General features: G+C 39.1%; 1 protein-coding gene across 2 annotated transcripts in view; it reads left to right on the plus strand.

Moving 5' to 3' along the window:
- Positions 1 to 1185: 1185 nt before the first annotated feature.
- The window catches only part of LOC104586692 (exocyst complex component EXO84B-like), a 37510-nt gene continuing 18637 nt past the window's right edge, over positions 1186 to 20058 (plus strand). Inside the window, exons 1-3 of one of the 2 annotated variants that reach the window (XM_088893094.1) lie at positions 1186 to 1325; positions 1424 to 1791; positions 7268 to 7365. In XM_088893094.1, the coding sequence (XP_088749220.1) occupies positions 1618 to 1791; positions 7268 to 7365 (272 nt within the window). In that variant the 5' untranslated portion in view covers positions 1186 to 1325; positions 1424 to 1617. Of the gene's footprint in view, positions 1792 to 7267; positions 7366 to 20058 lie in introns of both variants that reach the window. The other variant, XM_088893093.1, reaches the window with a different exon arrangement.

Below are 20058 nucleotides of genomic sequence, written 5' to 3' on the forward strand. Positions count from 1 at the left end.
TATGCCTCTTTTCTGATGCCGCTGAATAAGCTGAACTGAATTACTTACAGATACTCTTTCATGGATATTTAAAATAGTCATTTAATGAAATATTTTTGATAGGAATTGAATTGCTTATTGATTAGTCTTTTCATGAATATATAAAGTAGTCATTATATAAACTGAATTGCTTATTGATTAATCATTCAACATTTTTTTTTTTGATAAGTCATTCAACAATAAAAAATCTTCTACCTTAATTGGTAAGTAATTTAGTTCAGCCAATTCAGTCTTCTCATCCAGCATTAATGCCCATAGACATCAATTCCTCATCCTTGAACATTTAAATGATAACCGATTTCGTAACACGTGGCAAAGACTTTTATTTGCCTAATATTGCCAGTTTGCCACATGGCATAGAAACATGGAAAAGTCCTGCTTGCCAGCTCATATCGCATGTGGCAAAGCAAAAGAAATGGAGTGCCAATGATAAGGAAGACGGTTAAACTTGGCTTGGTTCGATCCAATCTAATTTAGGTGTTTCGGATCTATAATGATTCCTCTACTGTGATTTCTCGTAAATTATTGATTTTCCGAGATAATTCATTTCTTAGAAATAAAAAAAAATTGCTTGTTTGGTATGTTTTTTTGATGATAATTACTTTTTTGGTTTCATTGTTGCCTTATCAGCCTGAGTTAATTTGGTAGTGATTAGTGTGGGTGATTTTTCTTTTAGGGGAACTGTCTCCCTTATCCATGTCAGATGCCACGCCATTCAAAAAGTAAGGATGATGTTTGGCATTGATTGATTGGTCGATTTTGGTGATTTTCAGGAAATCATCCATTCAGCCCTTTTTAGGGATCACCTTTTTTAGGTGATTTCTTGATTTCTAACTGATCCCATCTTTTTGAGGATGACATGGCATTTCTCAAAAAATGACTTATATGACAGAAATGATACCAAACAACAAAAATTTACCATTGTAGAAAAAATCAACATCTATGCCAAACATCACTTAAAATCGGCCTGAAAAGAGGAAATACTAATTTTCAGCTCGATTTTAATAATTGATTTCTGACCCATTTTATCGATTCCTCAAAAATTAATCAACCAAACAGCAAAATAATCAGCGATTTAAAGATGCTCTACGTGGCATCGATTTATGAAAAATCGGCATGGGTCCCAAACACCATCTTAATCTCTCACTCAAAGATTCTCCACAGCGAAATTCCCTGGGTAGTGGTGGGTACTGAAGAGTTTGGCTGGCGGAGACATCAGTCGTTTCTTTTATTCTTATTTTTCTCTCGTTAAATAAGCAGTCAAAGCAATTTCAAGACAAACACGAGTATCTATTTTTTTAGTTTTTGTTTTTTAATTATTTCTCTCTCTGTGAACTTGCTTGCGTATCGGTCCTGAACTATTTTTCTTCTTTGATTCTGATAGAAGAGAATTTTGGAATCCTTAATCTATTGCCCCTGTAATGGTGGGTTGGTCCTCTTCGATGGAATGGGTCTGAAACCCTAGTTTGTATCCTCAGATCTGCTTCTTGGATCATGTCCTTTGGTTAAGTTGAAGCCCAAGTCTTAGCTGGTTCGTCTCGGGTCGAGTTGTCTTTGAGCTGAGAATTAAAGGGAGATATGGCCTCGGTGAAGTCGTCTCGGTCGAGGGGTCAGGTTGGTAAGGGTTCGGCGGCTAACGGCAATGCTTTGGAGAATGGAGTCCATCTTGAGGATAAGCTGAATGTGTTCATGATTGATAGTTTTGATCCTGACGGCTATGTTCAGTCGAAATGTCAGTCTCTGAACGAGAAGGTCTGTTTTTTTCTCCTCCGCTTGTTACTTTGTGATGTTAATTTCACTGTTTTTTTTTTTTTAAATCTTTCTGGAATTGGTTGAATCAACCCTTTAATTTTTAGTTTTGGTATGAATTTGATGAGAACTGGGGTCTAAGCATGACAAAATTGTAGGCTTGATTAGTTAGTTTGATTAGATTTTTGTTCTTGTCCTTTTCCTGGGTTTGGAACGGTAATCCAGCTCTTAAGTTTACAAGCTTAAACTGAAAATCTGTAGGGGTGTATCATCTTCTCCTATAGATTTGGAATTGTTTCAAAAGTTTTGTTCCATGGCTTGACTGAGTTTCCTCAACGATTTATCAAGAAAAGTTGCTACTAAATTGTTATCATAATCATCCTTTAAGCTACACATTCTTTGTTTATACGTAAATAAATATTCGAATTGAAACTATGTTCAATCTAGACTTCTAGATGAGGATTTTGACTGAGATGTATTATTTTCTTTTGAGTTATTTTTATTTCTCATTAGTTATATGGACGCAGAGTTTTTATCTCGCCTCTAGCCCCATTTAGTAACAACAAATTATAGAAGTTTATTTGCGTGAACTTGCCTCAAGCAAGCAACGCAGAGAATGTAATAGCACTTAAACTTTACAATCAAATATATAAGGTCTTGCCTTTCATTTTACCCCTTGGGTGAAAGATTCATAGGCTGCAATTGCTCCTGGCTGTTTATGTATGGCCCATACAACTAATTAACCAGAAGAGCTCATCCGAACTCTCATCTTCTTATTTCTGTTATTCACTTCTAACGCCTCCAACTTAAAAATTTTCACTATGGTCTTCATCCTCCCAATACTTACTCCTAATACCTCCAACTTTACTGAAGGATATGTGGTTGGTACTTCTAGTATTTTTAGAACTTGAGAAGATGTCTCAAATTTCTATGATTTGTGTTCTTTTGAAGTTTTGTTATGACATTTCTTAGTGAGTGATTAATTCATAATATTGTGTGTTCAAGGTAAAACAATGCACGATCACTCTTAAAATCTTAAGCATGGCCGTTCTCTACATTTACCACAGATATTTTCTTATGGGTTGGGTTCTGGCTTCTGGGAGCTTGGGGGTGATGTAAGTAGTTCTGTTATTGGTGTTCCTGAGTTGGTCAGTCGGTCGATTTGCTGGATTTTAGCTTCATTGCTATAAGGCATTTGGTTTTGGTTCCTGGAGATTAAGGAACAATGAAGTGGTCGTGTTGTTGGTGTTCCTGGGTGAGCCATTATTTTTGCTGGATTTTAGCGTCATCACTGTATCACTTTGATTCTTGTTCTTTCTTTCTTTAGAGTTGCTTTTATGGGTGGTATTTTTTTTTTGTTGAAACAGGTACAGTATAATTTCATTGATAATAAGAGGCTCTACATGAGAATATGTACTTACAAAAGCTTATGCCCCCCTCCCCCCCACCACAAAAAAAAAGTCTATATTCAAAAAATAAAAAAAATGAAGACAAAGTATCATTTCTAAGTACATGATGTATAGACAACCAGCTACTTAACATCTCAATAGCCCTATTGATCACCACAGAATCTGGTGAAGCTTTTTCTCAAAAAACCTCAAGTTCCTCTCTGACCAGATGGCCCACAAGACAGCTAAAGTGACTGCTGACCAGCATATTCTCCCTTTCCTTGACAAACTCTGGATACCCCTTTCTAGCAGAAAGTCCTTGACAGAGGAGGGGCAGTGCAAGTTCAGAACCCTTGAAAAGTGGCACCACACATATGAGCTGAAGCTGCAGTGAATAATCAAATGACTTTCTGATTCATCCTCCTTGCTACAGGGCACACATAATCTATCCTGGGTAGGGTACCCCTTCCTCAAAAGCATGTCCTTGGTTAAACATTTCTCTAGCACTGCCACCCAAGCAAAAAATTTCACCTTGGAAAGAGCCGCTAAAACCCAAATGGCATTGCTGGGAAAAAGGTTCCTTGAGGCACCAATCAGGCCTTTGTAAAAAGACTTGACTGAGTAGGCCCCTGTGGGGGTCCATTTCCAAAGTCTTGAATCTTGATTCTGCACCTCCAGAGGCTGAACCTGCAGCAGAGCTAATAATTGGAGATTTGATTGATCTTCGAATCATTGAAATGAGAAATCCCTTCTAAATGATGGCCTCCAGCAAATCGAACCACCATTCACTTCATAGCAGTCTGCCACCCAGGCCAACTTGTTTTCTGCCATGCTGTACAAAGAGGGAAATCTGTCTTTTAAAGTGAAATAACCACACCAAGAGTCCAACCAGAACTTCACTTTCCTTCCATCCCCTACTTTGAAAAGCAGCCCCCCATTAAAACTACTTGAAACTTTAGATATGCCTTTCCACAAACTGAAGCCATAGGTAGACAGTGACAGATCAGTGTCCCATCCATTTCTACTCACACCAAATTTCTCATCTATGATTTTCCTCCACAAAGTATTTGGCTCCAAGGCAAACCTCCAAGCCACCTTCCCAACAGAGCTTTGTTGAACAACTTGACCTTCCTTAGCCCCAAACCTCCAAGCGACACCAGTTTGCAGACCTGATCCCAGTTCACCAAGTGATACTTGGATGAGTCCTTCTATCCAATCCACAGGAAGTCTCTCATTCTCCTTTCTATCTGGTCAGCTACCTCAGCAGGAATGGGTAGAATGGACATGTAATAAGTTGAAAGACTGGCTAGTACACTTTTGATTAGTGCTACCTTTCCACCCTTAGACAGATACCTAGCCTCCCAGGAGGCTAGCTTCAAATCAACTTTCTCTAAGACTGGAATCCACAAGGCTTTTGAAAAGCACTTGGCTTTGGGAGGCTGTCCTAAGTACTTAGAGGGAAGGTGGCCCTGGCCCACTTTCCAGCCCAAAAGGCTTGCCAAATCATCTACATTCTCAACTTCCCCTACTGCCTTTAACTCACTCTTAGCTAGAGTTACTTTTAAACCAGAAACCACCTCAAACCAACACGACAAGAGCTTTAGATTGGTTACCTGATCTGAAGAAGTATTACAAAAGAAAAGAGTATCGTCGACAGACTGCAGAATAGGGATTTCTGTACCATTGTTGCTGCCCTTGAAGTTTTCAACACACCCAGCCTCAGCAGCCCTTGCAGTCAGCCTGCTTAAGCCTTCCATTACAACAAGAAAGAGCAATGGAGACAAAGGGCCACCTTGCCTTAACCCTCTGTAGCTCTTGAAGTTCCCATGAGCAGCACCATTTATTAGTATAGAAAACCTGGGGGTTGTCACAGACACCTTCAACACATTAACCCTCAGCAGCCCTTGCAGTCAGCCTGCTTAAGCCTTCCATTACAACAAGAAAGAGCAATGGAGACAAAGGGCCACCTTGCCTTAACCCTCTGTAGCTCTTGAAGTTCCCATTAGCAGCACCATTTATTAGTACAGAAAACCTGGGGGTTGTCACAGACACCTTCATCCAATTTCTCCATTTGCTACCAAAATGTATTTTAGCCATCATGTAATCCAGAAAAGCCCAATTAACATTGTTGTAGGCCTTTTCTAAGTCTATTTTGCACACCAAGCCTTTCCCGCTGCTTCTCCTTCTAGAGTCAATTAATTCATTATCAATTAACACCTCATCCTGAATGTGTTTGTTATGCACAAAAACCCTTTGATAAATGGAAATGTGATAGTCCATGACACTCCTTAACCGGGAGACTAAAATTTCAGCCAGAATTTTGTATACACTTCTAATTAGGCGGATTGGACGAAAGTCCTTCATCTCCACTGCACCACTCTTCTTCAGAATTAGGGATAAGAAGGTAGCATTCAAACTTCTCTCGAAGGCTGCAGAATGATGAAACACCTCCAGAAACCGCATCAGATCAGGTCTTAGAATATCCCAGAATTTTTTAAAAAAGAGGGTAGTGAAGCCATTAGGGCCTGGTGCTTTGTGCCCCTCCATTTCATCTAAAGCTCTCTTCACCTCCTCCTCAGTTAAGGGTTTTTCCAGCTCAGCCACCTGAAGATCAGACAACATCTCAAAGTAGAGATCATCCAAAGTTAGTCTAACTCTGCACGGTTCACTGTAAAGCTGCTCGTAGAAACTGACAATAGCTTCTTCAATCTCCTTTTCCTGGTCCACTACAACATCCCCTACTTGTAGCCTCTTGATGATCTTCCTTCTTCTTGCATTTGCATACTTTTGAAAAAAAGCAGTGTTATTGTCCCCCGATTTCAACCAAAGAGCCTTGAATCTCTGTCTCCACTTCACTTCCTCCTGAAAAGTTAAGGAATCATAATCCTTCTTAGCCTTGAGTCTCTCCACTCTCTTTGCCTCCCCTACAGCTCCGTCTTCCTCTCTGAATCGATCTCTGATATGATTTTCAAACATTCAGCTTTCCTTTTTCATCTTTTGACATCCTATCCCTCTGCCATTTCTTAATGTTGCCTTTCACCCACTGAAGCTTCTTGCTTAAGATATGACTCGCTGAACCTTCAAACGAAGCCTCTGCTCACCAGGTTTTTACATTTGCTTCAAAGTCCTCCAAGTCCAACCAGCAGTGTTCCAGCTGGAAGGGTTGAGCCTTCTTCCTAGTGCTACCAGTTATCAGCTGCAGAGGGATGTAGTCAGAAAGGCTTCCTGAGAAGTATTGGGAAAGAGGTTTTCCCAATTTGTAGAGATAATGAACCTATCTAGCTAACCAGAGAGGGAGTCTCTTGGTTGTTGGTCCAGGTGTACAGGGCTCCACTCAGTGGTAGGTCAAGCGGTTCCCACCTCTGAATGAAGTCTGCAAACAACCACATTCCCCTGTTTGTACCCCTGCACCTCTTCTTTTTCTCCTGCCTTAGAATTGCATTAAAATCACCATCCCATTTCCTCCTTTATTCATCTCCTCCCAAAAAGCTTCTTTCAACGAAGAGACAGTCGGCCCAATACACCCCTGACACCACAAAAGGAACATTGGACTGCAACAACATAAGTTTTGCTGAGATAGAGAACAGGCTCACCTCCTTGTTCACCAACTTGAAGACTCGGCTATTCCAGATTAAAACAATTCCCCCTGCTGTATTTTCAGCTGGCACAGCCAGCCAGTCGCAAGGTTCAGACCTCCACACGCTGCAGATCACTCCATGCTTCATCTTCTGAAGCTTAGTCTCCTGTAATATTAGTATGTTGGCCTTCTTATCTCTCAAAAAACCGCCTGCTACTACTCTTCTTCTACCCGAGCCCAAGCCCCGGATATTCCACGAAATTATTTTTACACTTTCCATTCAAATTATTTTTAGGAAAGGTTTTGTCTCCTTTTTGCCACTGTTATTTTTGCATATTGTATTTCGCCTTTTGCTTGGGACGAAATGCCTGTATATGTTTTGTATACTAATTTTTTGCTTTTGATATAAATTTATTTTTGCAATAAAAGTGCAGCAAATCCATAATCCATGAGAATCACATTTTAACTTTTTTTGGCTCAATATAATAATATTGTTATTTGCATTTATTTTCAGGAAATAAGGCAGTTATGTGCGTATCTTGTAGATTTGAAAAAGGCATCTGCAGAAGAGATGCGTAGAAGTGTTTACGCTAACTATACTGCTTTCATACGGTGTGTGCTTACTTTTTAGTCTTTTAAGATTGATTGATTGACAGTATAATTAGTGTTTATCTTTTAATTTTCTTCCCAGCAGCATTTGTATTCAAGTGATCCTGTCTTCTTGCATTTATACGGTTTTATCATAATGAATTAAATGATTGTGACAATTTTCTTTTACCATATTCATTTATACAATCAATAAATATCTCAATAAAGCTCCAGCAAAGATCTACAAATGGCACAGTGTGAAATCATTGCTTATAACTAATCCAATTGAACATTTCCATTAAAGTTCAATTGAATAATCACTTGATCTTGCATTGGATTTTTATTTTTTTATTTTTTTATTTTTTTATTTGGGTAGGAAACTTCTGGCACTGAGCAGAACAGAACAGAACAGCAAAGCAGGATTCATGTAGTTGACCCTATATAGATGGGACAAGTCTTAGAAGATTATGATGATGATGATAGGAAATTTTAGTGGTCAGTTGTTAACAGTTAGTGATGATGAAGCTGGTATTTGATACCAGTCCTAGGTTTTGGTTCCTTAGTTTTGTTTTTCTTTTGTTTTGTGATGGGTAATAAAAGAAACATGGGCAATGTAGAAAAAGTCTGACTGAAATATATGGCCATGATAATATAGGCATACAATCAGAGAAGTAGAAAGTTGGTTTGATGGTTCGAAACAACTTTCTGTTGGGTTCAAAGATCAGTGAACAGACTAGTTGATGAACTAGCCAAATACAGAACACAAAGGGAACAATTATATTTTTGGAACATCCAGGGAGTTTGGACTGTTAGGTCGAAAGGAAAGAATGTAAAAGGACAAGGTCGATGGGATAGGCAACAGAGGCTGATCTAATTCTCTAAGAGGTGTAGGGTACATGCTCTTTTGTGTATCATTCACTATTACATCCAATAAAATACTTAGCAGTACCGATCAGGAAAAAAAAGATCATCTCCTTTCCAGAAACCTCATCTCTTTAACTAGGAAAAAAGCACATCTTTTTTTTTTGTATTTGTAACTGATTCAGAATTTTAACCCAAATGAATCCCCATTAACCCATTGGATTTAATATCAAATGCATATCCTACCTACACAGTTTCCCTTTGGAAAGGGATCCACTAGAATTTTGCAAATGTCAATACCCATGTGACTGAAGCATGCAGACTATATAATTTGCATATACTATTGGTCTCCATGTACACCAAGGAACTGTAAAATGGGAATGTACAAAAATATAATTTGTATATACTATTATTTATGGAAACAAGGTGTCCTGATCAAAATCTTTGGAGAGTTTTTCATCCTTCATCTTTAATGATATCATTAGAAAGTGGAGGGAAGTAGCATGGACTTCCCCAAAGAACTTGATCAGCGGAGTGTGGTTAACACCTGAAAGATTATTTAAAAACTCAATTTTGATTGTAGTAATATGGAAAACCTGGGTCCCTCAGGAATGAAGGCCATATTTTTTCTTCTACATTTGGGTCCAATTGGTATAGGAAACTCACTAAGGACTGATGTTATGGTAATAATGGAAGTTATGCAAAGGGCAAAGAGTATGAGCCTCAACAAGTTGATCATTCAAAGGGGATTCAAAACTAGTGATAGGATGGTTGCAGAAACAGGAAGATGAGTTATGGTCCTATAAGAATGAATTCAAAAGATTTAGGTGGCTAACAAGAAGTATGGAGGTGAGGTTTCAGTGAATTACAAAGGGCTCCAAACAGTTACACTGACAATTTAGCAAAACAAGGAGTGGGAAGGGATCAAATGTTTTGGGCAAAGTTGTAAGGATACAAAAATGGGGGAGATAAGAGTTTTTATCTCCTTTCAAATGGTTGTGTAGATGCACATTTCTTTCTGCCCAGATGCACCAGAATATGAACAGAGATGTAATTCTCCACACTACTTTGCCTTAATCACCAAGGGGCTGTTTGGTTTGTGGTTGTAATTGTGTTTTATTTGGTTCATGAACACAACCAGTGTTCTGTATGTTATTTGTATACTACTGCTGGTTCTATGGTTCCAGAACCAGCAAAATGACTTTTTTTGAACATAACTTTTATAGCTTTCTCAACCAGGAAACATGGTTTGCTGATGTAAATATGATATGGCAGTTATATGGTGTTTCTTGCAAACCAGTATGGGTCCAATTATAACCAGTGATTTAAAAGGCACACCTAGGCGCACAGGCGAGGCGCATTTTGGGGTATGCACCTCGCCCAGGTCCTAGGTGCACCCCTTTCAAAAGGTGCGTGCCTAGTGCGCCTAGGCATGCGTCTGGTGCGCCTTGCGCCTCAGCCCAGGCGTGCACCTTTTTAAAATTTTGTGCTTTTTGCTTTTTTTTTCAGTCTAACGGCTGGGCAGGGGGCTCCGCCCCTGGACCCCCGACCACTCTCCTCGAGGCAAACCCAAACAAGTCTATGTTAGGGTCTGAAATTCTTATGTCTCACATAAAAAATAATGATTTTATAACTTTCATTGCCTTTTATGTGAGAACCCCTTATTTACTAATGTTGTTCATTCATTCATTGCAATAAAATATCTTCTTAAAAGGCAATGAAAGTTATAAAATCATTATTTTTTATTTTTTTGATAAAAAATTATTATTTTTTATGTGAGAAATAAGAATTTCAGACCCTAACATAGACTTTGATCGGGCTTGCCTCGAGGGGAATGGTACAAATGCGACTCAGAGAATCAAGAATGCAATATGTTTTACATCACATTAACTACTTGAAGCAGTGCAATTAAGGAAAAAAAAGAGATTGTGGGTTTTACATGCTTGAAAATGCTTTATATGTTTGCTTTTATTTTTAAATTTTCATTTGAATACACTTTACATGTTATGTTTATGTATTTTAATTTTAGATAATAGGTTTTTTAAATCATTTATTTTAAAATTTAAGTTTATAATTTTTGTTAACATTATGTTTAATATTTTTTGAATTTTTTGCATTTTTTTGAATTTTCTGACTTTTTTTTTGTACATTTGTACCTTTCTTAAAAAGGCGTGCACCTCGCCTTGTGCCTCAGGCGCAAATTGGCCCTTGCGCTTTTTTTTGCGCCTTGCGCTTTTAAAACACTGGTTATAATGTCTCTATTTGATGATGACAGTATGATCAAAAGGAGATAGTGAGAGCACATATACACATGGATCATGAAATCAATGCTCACATGTCATGAACCATGAACAGAACAGCCTCTTTTGCATTGTGTGGTTCAAAATAAATTGTCATTTTAACCATTCTTGCAACTCACCGCTATATTACTTTTGTTCACTAAACTGGATTCAACAATACTTTGACATGGAGAAGCTTCATATAAAACTTATTGAGCCGTTTATTTTGAAATTCATAAATGCTTCAACATGAAATCATAAATTGTTCTTCATAGTCCTGCACAAATTCACCATGAGTCCAGAGGAGATGGAGTTTGCACCAGCAAGGAGATGGAGACGAGTTTTGAAGATTGAGGCAAAAAGCATTTCTTTTGGGAGAAGTTTGGACAAGAAGAAGAATTGCTCTGCAGGTAGTGGAGCTGAGAAAAGCTTTGCTGATTCTTGAAGAGAGAGCAATCTCCTGGTTTCAAGGATTTCTGGAGGGAGCTAATAGAACCTTGAGAACAATAGAATGGAAGTGTAGTCTTGTGGAAGAGGGAAGAAGGTATTCTGCTGAAACAAAAGAGAACAAAAAAGGAAGATTTGTGGGCATCTACCAATATTATGGAGAAGGACTGAAGCAGTTCACATGCTTCCCTGAAGGGAGAGAAGCTTCGGGCTGGATAAAATAATACAAGCAATACAGGAGCTTCTAGTGTTAAGGAACGAAAGGAGTTATCCATTCAGAAAGGAAGAGAGTCAGAAGAACCCTGAAGAGAAGGCGGAAGAAACAGATTGGAAAGGAAAAAAAGGAAACCAATACAGTTAAGAATGTTCAGATTGATGCATGGTTAGGGCCGATGAGACTGTGGCTCAATAAATCCAAAAAAGAGTGGGAGAACAAGCTAGTAGTCTCGCTGAACAAAGAAGTTACAGATTGGAAAACCCTGGGTGAAGAGATTCAACAAGTGTTGAAGGTCTCAGAAACACTGCAGATTAGCCCTATTAATGGGCAGAAGGCTGTGGTATCTTGTAGAAGTCCCTGGCTGGACTTTGAAGCAGTGTCAGCAGTAACAAAGAAAGGATTGGCAATGGTAGGAAGGTCCCCAAGTTGCAATGAGAAAACTGTTGACCTAACAGACTGCATTGAGATGAGAATTCTGGGGCTGCCTTATTATCTATGGTCAGACAAGATATTTAACAGAATTGCAAAGTTGTCTGGTGGTGAAGTCTCGGCTGTAGATGCATCAGACCTCCGAGCAGTACTTATTAAGGTGTATGGAGCGAAGCCAGAACCAATCCCACGTACTGTAGAAGTTTTCTCAGATGTCAGATGTTCAGAACTTGGATAGCTACCTCTGTGGAAGCTTGATGGTAGAAGGAAGGAAGGGCTGGAGAAGATGAAGCTGATGTGGCCAAAAACTGGTCTCGAGGCAGCCTTAGAGATAGAGGAGAACAGAGAAAATCATAAATTTTCATGAATAAGGAAACTGAAAAGACTGAGATTTGGAAAGGTGTAAATCAAGTTACCTCCTAGTTGGGTAATTCGAAGCAACAAGGCAGAGTTTCAATGGGTGTCTGTAAAACATTTGCTCAGGCTTTGATGGCTTCAAAAGGTAGAGGTGTGGTAGATTCAAATTTGAAAAAATGTTCAGGGGTGGAGACAAATGGGAGAGAAGGAGAAATTAATCTTAGTGGGCCTTTGAATGACTTGGTCCAGTCACGAGGAGCCTTAAATAGGCACATACATTAGAAGAGATTGGGGGTGTTGTTAGGCCTAATAGGCCATGCCCATTATTTTTGGAGATCTTAGAAGTAAAAAGAAAGTCATGTCATCAATTAAGTGATCACATGATTACTAAAACAGGTTGAGTGTTAGGGGACCTAAGTTTGGGTGTGTCATCATCCCAAACCAAAGCTGCAGTGGCGAATTTTCCCTCCCAATGCAAAGTTTCAGCAGCAAGCTCGAAGGCAGAGTCTAGTTTGGGGCTTGCTTGGGTGACTGGTTTTCTACTCTACCAGCCCAGAGAAGCTAAACCCAAGGTACAATCGAAAGAAGAACATGGATGAAATAATTGATTCGGGGTGGATAAGCTTGGAGGGAAGTATGGAAGGAGAGAACTCTGGTGGTTCCAGCTTTTGCAGTGTTCAAAGTGCCAATCTCGACTTGGGGAAGAAGCAGAAGATGGTTTGAGGCTACTGTTTGATGAGGAGCTCTCTACCACACTTCCTAGGCTCTTGGTCCAGTCTGTGAAAGAGGAAGGAAGATTAGGCTCCACTTTGGAGGAAGTTAAATCTTAGACAGAGAATAGAGGAGAACTATGTTCAAAACGAGATCAAATACAGCGTATTAGTAGGACCTATGAAGTCAACCCAGAAAATTTTAGTAGATCTACAAACTGCTCCGTTCCCATGGCTACCTCCGGCTTAAGCCCAATGATTGGGTTTAAGGACTCGCCAATTCCTCTGGTAAATCCTTTGTACAAAATTCTCTTTTGGTCCCGGATTTTTGTTGCTATTAATATTTGTTCTAGTCCTGTTTGTCTTGTGCCTATAGGGGAGACTAGCCCAACCTTGCAGTCTGTCAATCAGGATGATCAAGTGCAAAAGCAGAGGTGATTGGGGATCTGTTTTTGGAAATTGTAGACATGGAAATAGGGGATAGAATATGGGAACTGATTATGGAACTGTTTAGAATTCAGGTAATGGAAGAGATGGTGAGTAGAATGAAAGGGATGAGGAGGGTGATACACTGAGTCCTAGGTGAAAAGGAAGTTAAGGGTGATGGAAGAATAAAAGCAGAAGCTGGTTCAAAAAAAGGAAAAGGGGAAAAAAAGAAAAATGGTTCCAATAGAAAGAAAAAGGGGAAGGCGAAGCTAGAGTCTAGGGTTAGAGGTAATGGAGTAAAAAAACAGAGAAAGAAAAGGATAAGTGAGGCGGAAGGTCTAAAGTGTGAGGTGGATTATGATAAAGGGAGTGTTGGAAGGAAGTTGAGGAAGAAATGGTAAGTGGAATTGTCTGCTCAGGGTGCATTTGTTTTTGGTGTCCAAGAACTTGATAAGCTGGAATGTAAGAGGGTTAGGAAGCCAAAAAAAGAGGAGTGATTAGGGATCTGTTGAGAAGAGAAAAACCAGACATTGTGTTGATTCAAGAATCTAAGCTGTCCGAGTTAGATAGGAAAAGGGTGAGAAGTATATGGTCAGCTAGAGACGTAAGTTGGGCATACACACAATCTTGGGGAGCATCAGGGGGAAATGTAACTTTGTGGAAAAATGCAGAGTTGGAGTGTACTGAGGAGTTAATTGGGAAGTATTTTGTGTCCATAAAGCTGAAGAGGAGAGTGGATGTTTGAGAATGGGTTTTAACTAATGTGCATGAACCCACCTCTTATAAGGAAAAGGAGGGACTTTGGGAGGAGTTAGCAGCAGTGAGAGGTTTATGGGATGGTCCTTGGTGTTTGGGGGGGGGGGAGATTTTAGTGTCATAAGATTCTTGAGTGAATCAAACAACCCAAACCATCGGATTACATTGAGTACGAGGAAGTTTAACCTCTTTGTAGAAGCCTTTGAGTTGCGGGACCTACCTATTCAAAGGGCAAATTTTACTTGGTGAAAATTTCAAGAAGCCCCCACTTCCTGGAAGTTAGATTCATTTTCACAACTGATTGGGAAATGGAGTGGTGGGGGTTAGTGGTCACAGCACTGTCGAGACTAGTTTCAAACCATTGCCTAATAAGTTTGACCCAAGAGAGGGTGGGGGGTGGTCCTTGCCCTTTCAGATTTGAGAATACGTGGCTATTGCACCTTGATTTCTTACTAAAGGTGAAGGAGTGGTGGGAGGAGGATCAAGTGGAGTTCAGGTGGAGGGGTTATAGATTCTATAAGAAACTACAGATACTGAAAGCAAGAGTTAAGGTTTGGAATAAAGAGATTTTTGGAAGGATTGAAGAAAGAAAATAGGAAATCCTTAGTAGAATAGAGGAGCTAGATGGTGTGGAAGCTGAGTGAAGTTTGAATTCAGAAGTTAGGGAAGAGAGATGAGGATTGAAAAAGGATCTGGAAGACATTCTAAGAAAAGAGGAGGTTACTTGGAGACAAAAATCTAGATGTCAATGGGTAAGGGAAGGGGATGGTAATACCAGTTTTTTACACATGTTGGCAAATGGGAGAAAGAGGAAGAACTCGGTGCTGAAATTGGAATGGAATGGGCAAGTATTGACAAGAGATGAGGACATAGCTAATGCCTTTGTGAACCATTTCAAAACACTCTACGAGGGTTTGAGAAGTTTAAGAGAAGGTTTAGAGGGACTGGAATGGAGGGTTAGAAATAGAGAGATGTTGGAATCCTTGGAAAAGAAATTTGAGATTCAGGAAGTGAAAAATGTAGTCTTCTCGACGGGGAGATCTAAAGCCCCAGGACTGGATGGTTTTATGATGGCATTCTATCAAGATTGTTGGGAGATAATTGGGAATGACTTGATGGAGGTTTTTGATGAATTCTAAGAGAGGGGCAAATTTAACTCGGGTGCAAATGCAACTTTCATTGTGTTGATACCAAAGAAAGTCGATGCAATCTAGCCGAAGCACTTCAGGTCCATAAGTCTAATAGGAAGCATGTACAAATTCATTTCCAAGGTTTTGGCCCTAAGAATAAAAAATTTACTTCTCTCAATGATTTCTCCAAATCAAGGGGCTTTTGTTTTTTGGAGACAAATAATGGATCAAATTCTCATTGCCAATGAATGTGTAGAGTTTAGAAAAAGGGAGAAGCAAAAGGATTGGTTTGTAAGTTGGATTTAGAAAAGGCTTATGACATGGTGGATTTGGAGTTTCTGATGGACATTTTTAAGCGTAGGGGATTTGGAGCAAGATGGTATAGATGGGTGAAGGGTTGCATTTCATGTCATTTCTCAATTTTGGTAAATGAAGTAGCAAGAACATTCTTTCTTGCCAAAAGGGGCCTTAAACAAGGAGATCCTCTCTCCCCTTTCCTATTTACTCTAGTAGTCGATGTGTTGTGTGAATTGGTCATAAGGGCAGATGCAAACAATATGATTAGAGGTTGGAGAGTTGGAAGTAAGTGGTGGTTACACATCTACAATTTGCAGATGATATTATCTTGTTTTTTGAAGGAAGAGCAGAAGAACTTATGAACCTAATAAAGATAGTACATAATTTTGAGAGGATTTCCAACCTTAAAATTAATTGGGGCAAGAGTTGTGTGGTTGGAGTAAATTTAAGGAGTGAGGAGGTGAATCTGCTTGCTGAATATTGGGGTGTGAAGTAGGGGATTGGCCATTACAATATTTGGGACTACCTTTGGGAGGAAATCCAAATACAAATAGCTTCTAGTGTCTAGTGGTTGAGAGGTTTACAAAGACTTGCGAATTGGAAGAGAAACTACATTTCTTTGGGAGGTAGGATAACCCTAATAAAGTCAACATTGGCTAACTTACTCGTTTATTTCATATCTACCCTTAGGATACCGATAAAAGTGGCAAACCATCTAGAGAAGATTATGAGGGACTTCCTTTGGAAACTAAGAGACGCCCAAAAGGACCATTTAGTGAAGTGGGAGGTGGTCTAGGAATAGGAAATATTAGAGTAAGAAACACAACTTTATTGGGGAAATGGTTATAGAGATTGCCATTGGAACGAGATAAGCTTTGGCATAGAGTGATTGTCAGCATTCATGGATTGGTAGACAATGGTTGGGATGTAGGAGTTGACCCTAGGGCTTCTCGATGCTTTCCTTGGAAAGCTATTCATGGTATATTGCCTTCCTTCATTACGTTAAATTTGATGCCTGTGCAGGGAACAAAGTGTTGTTTTGGGAAGATGTTTAGGTTGGAGAGAGTCCCCTTAGTGATATGTTTCCCTACACTTTATTCATTGTTCGAAAACAAAAGAAGAGTGATCTCTTCAGTTTTTATTGATAATTCTTGGGATCTGGGTTTGAGGAGTGTCCAAGGGAGTTGGAAATGACAATGGAGGATGAATTAGTTAACCTTTTAGGGTCAACCTATTTGGACCAATCTTGTTTGGACAGTAGAATTTGGAAACCTTACCCATTCGGTGTGTGTTCACTTGTTTCCTTTGTCCTCATTCATTTGTTCCTCCTCCAAAAGAGGTTTAGTGTCGGCCTGTACCTCCAAAAATTCGGGCTTTTTGTTGGGAGGTGGTTCTCCAAAAAATCAACTCTAGATATGCTGCAATGAAAAAGGCCACATTTTTGCTAGTCACCTCATGTTTGTAGCCTCTACTTGGGTTTTGGTGAGACGATCACACACCTATTAATTTCTTGTCCATTTGTGTGCTTTCTTTGGACATGGTTTCCTTCTATCTTTGGTTGCAGGTGGAGGCCTCCCCCGGATGTAGTAAGCCTTTTTGACCCAAGCTTTTTTAGGCAACCAAAGAAGCGTGGAAGAATAGTGTGGAGGGCCACAAGAGCAGTTATCCTATGGTCGGTTTGAGAAGAAAGAAACAATAGGATCTTCAAAGGAGTGGAGAAATCCAAGGAGGAAACTGTAAACAGAATAGCCATTATGACTATTAAATGGTTGAAAACTTTGGATTTATTTAAAGACTTCTCAGCTGAAGACATTTACAGGAATTGGGGAGTGGTGACAACTACAACCTCCACAAAACCTACTATGCAGGAGTTATGGTCCCACCAATCAGAGATAAAATGGCAGAATTGTGGCTATGTTTTTGAGGCCAATAGGAGTGGGGGACTCATTGAGAGCGGAGGTGATGGCCTTGCTTCATGGTGTTAGATATGCCAAACAATTGGGGTTACACCAAGTTGAGATAGAGAGAGGACTCTAAATGGTTAATTGATTGGCTGCAATCAGGTAAGTTGGGAGCCTGGATTTATAGACCGCCTATGAGGGAAATCCTCAATATAACAAGGGAGATTGGTGCATGCTTCAAATGGACAAGGAGATCAGCTAATGGCTTAGCTGATATGTTGACTAAACATTTAAACAAGGGACTGCGAGGGAGAGTATTATTCTGGGCAGTTTTGTAATAAAGATTACTGGGGACTCAATACCTGTTTAGGGGTTGACAGATGTACTTAATATTGTATTAATGAAGTTACCATTTCCAATCCAAAAAAATGTCATTTTCAAGAACCATACCACACTTTTTAGAACCCTGAACCAATTGCCAGGCCAATAAAAACTTCACTGCCATGTTTGGAAGGACGCTTCCATCCAAAACGCACTTGGAACCAATGCCCAGATGTTGCTGGTATAATTACAATGCAGGAATGTGGTTTGATGATTCAGCCTCAAAAGAGCAAATGTCACAAAACATGTTTCATATGTTATGTTTATATATTTTAGTTTGAGCTAATAGGCTTTTTTAAACATTTAGTTCTTTTTCTGGTACAAGCATGAAAAAAGAACATTTAGTTTTTTGAACATTTATTTTGATTTTTTGCATTTATTTTGATTTTTCTTTTTAAATTTTGCACCCTTCTTGAAAAAGAAGCACACCTTGCCTTGTGCCTTGCATCTTGGGCACAAAAGGCCCCTTGCACTTTTTTTGTGCCTTGTGCTTTTAAAAGTTAAAACACTGGTTGTATAGTTCCACTCTAGTTTAGGTTGCCAATTAGTTGGAAAACCTTCTTGTTAGCCATCTCCTAATGGTTAAATAGATTATATTCTTTATTTTCCCATCTTTTTTGGTTTTCTCATATGATGAATCTTATTTTTTCTTTGATGCTTAAGTTACTCTTTGCAAGGATTTTTTTTTGAAGATAAATAAAAATGAAAATTCATTAACCTAGAAAAGAAGACAAAGTACAATAAGAGAGGTAATGAGAAATCATCAAAAGAAAAACAAGACAGACTAAAACAAAATACAAGTCATCAGTTCCCCCCTCCATTTCCAAAGATGACCAAAAACCAACCTGAAAAGATTCTCATGCCAATCCCAAAAACTCTGGCAGAAACATAATCCATTCAAAATTCTTTTCCTGATGATTGAACACAGCTCCTCCTTGGATCTTGCATTGTCCTTGAAAATTCTTTTGTTCCTCTCTTTCCGTATCTCCCAACAGATTGCAAATGGAACACTTGACCAAACATTTTTAGCTTTCTTGCTCCAATTTAAAACTGGCCAAGAAGCAAAAATCTCCAATGGGCTTCTAGAATTCCACAAGACTGAGCCAAATAAGAGTGAAGCACATCTCCTTTGAACATCCACATAAGTAGCACCTGTTGACTAACTGAATTCCTCTTCTCTTTGGATGGTCTAGTATTAGTATACTATCCAGTGCAACCAACCAAGCAACTGCTTCCACCTTAGCCAGTTCCCCCAAATACTTTTTAAATTAGTTCTTTGCAAGGATTATTCTTTTGTGTCAAACAGCTGGATGCATAGATAAAAATTTTCACAAGCATAAGCCAAGTCATATCAAATAGAAAATGGTAAACCATAACCAGAAAATCAAGAAACATGAACCAAGAGAGCAAGCATACATTAAATAGAAGCATCATAATCCATTATGGAAAATAGAAGCATACAATAAATTTGGGATGGAACCACATAGCCTCTGTACACCTCACAATTAGTCTATATTCATCCTCTTTCACAGAAAAACCAGAAACAACAATTGTTTAAATAAGGCCCATTATCAGGTGGCTTCTCAGACATACCATATACTAGATACTGGTTGCCTTGTTGGACAGTTCACATACACCACCTGTCTTGTTTTACAAGCCCCATATAAATAACTGGATTTACAGAATGTCCTCGTATAGACCACGATTACAAATATACCCAAACATCCTCCAACATCCTCTCTGAAATTAGACCTGAAAGATAAAATCTCTCTAAATATCCTCCTTATCAATGGGATTATCCATCTATCTTTTTTTGATGAATGATAATAGATTTATTAATTCAGAAGCTGATTTAGAGTGAATTCATACAACATCCCAGGGAGAGGCACGAGCTGCAGCCCCTCCTTGAATCTTACAAGTAAACTAGGAAAGAAAAACAGGAATCACAGCTGAGCCCAAAACAATTCTTCCCTATTTACCCCTTGCTTGGCTAACACATATGACAAAGTATTTGCTGATCTCCCCACCCACTGTACAGTGACCAACATATTCCTTGTCAACCAACTGAATTTCTTCATTTCATTCTTGTAGCGCCACATAGCCTCTTCAGGATTTTTCAACCAACACACCACCACTTTGGAATCCCCTTCGATTATTAGGTGTTGTACCCCCAGCTGGTTTGCAAATTACACCCCTTGTACAGCAGCTAATAGCTCTGCCCTGTATCCATCTATCTGTCTATGTATGTATGTATGTATGTATGTATGTATGTGTGTATTTAATTTGATTCGTTAATGGGATTGTTACTGATATAAAAAGTAAGGGCATTATGTATTGCACTCAGAAGTTGTCCATCTCTTGGATTAAATTTTACATTGTGTAGATAGGGCAGCTTCCCATGGATTTCAGCCTTTGCATTGGTTCATGGACTGAATAGAACTAGAGTAGTAGAGTGGTACATGTATTAGGTTATTGTATGGAGGGGTGATACTTTGCTTTGGACTGAAGAGAGTGATAAAAGCATCT

The sequence above is a fragment of the Nelumbo nucifera genome, chromosome 8 (genome assembly GCF_055504915.1).
Source record: "Nelumbo nucifera cultivar China Antique chromosome 8, China Antique-T2T, whole genome shotgun sequence".
NCBI classification, from domain to species: domain Eukaryota; kingdom Viridiplantae; phylum Streptophyta; class Magnoliopsida; order Proteales; family Nelumbonaceae; genus Nelumbo; species Nelumbo nucifera.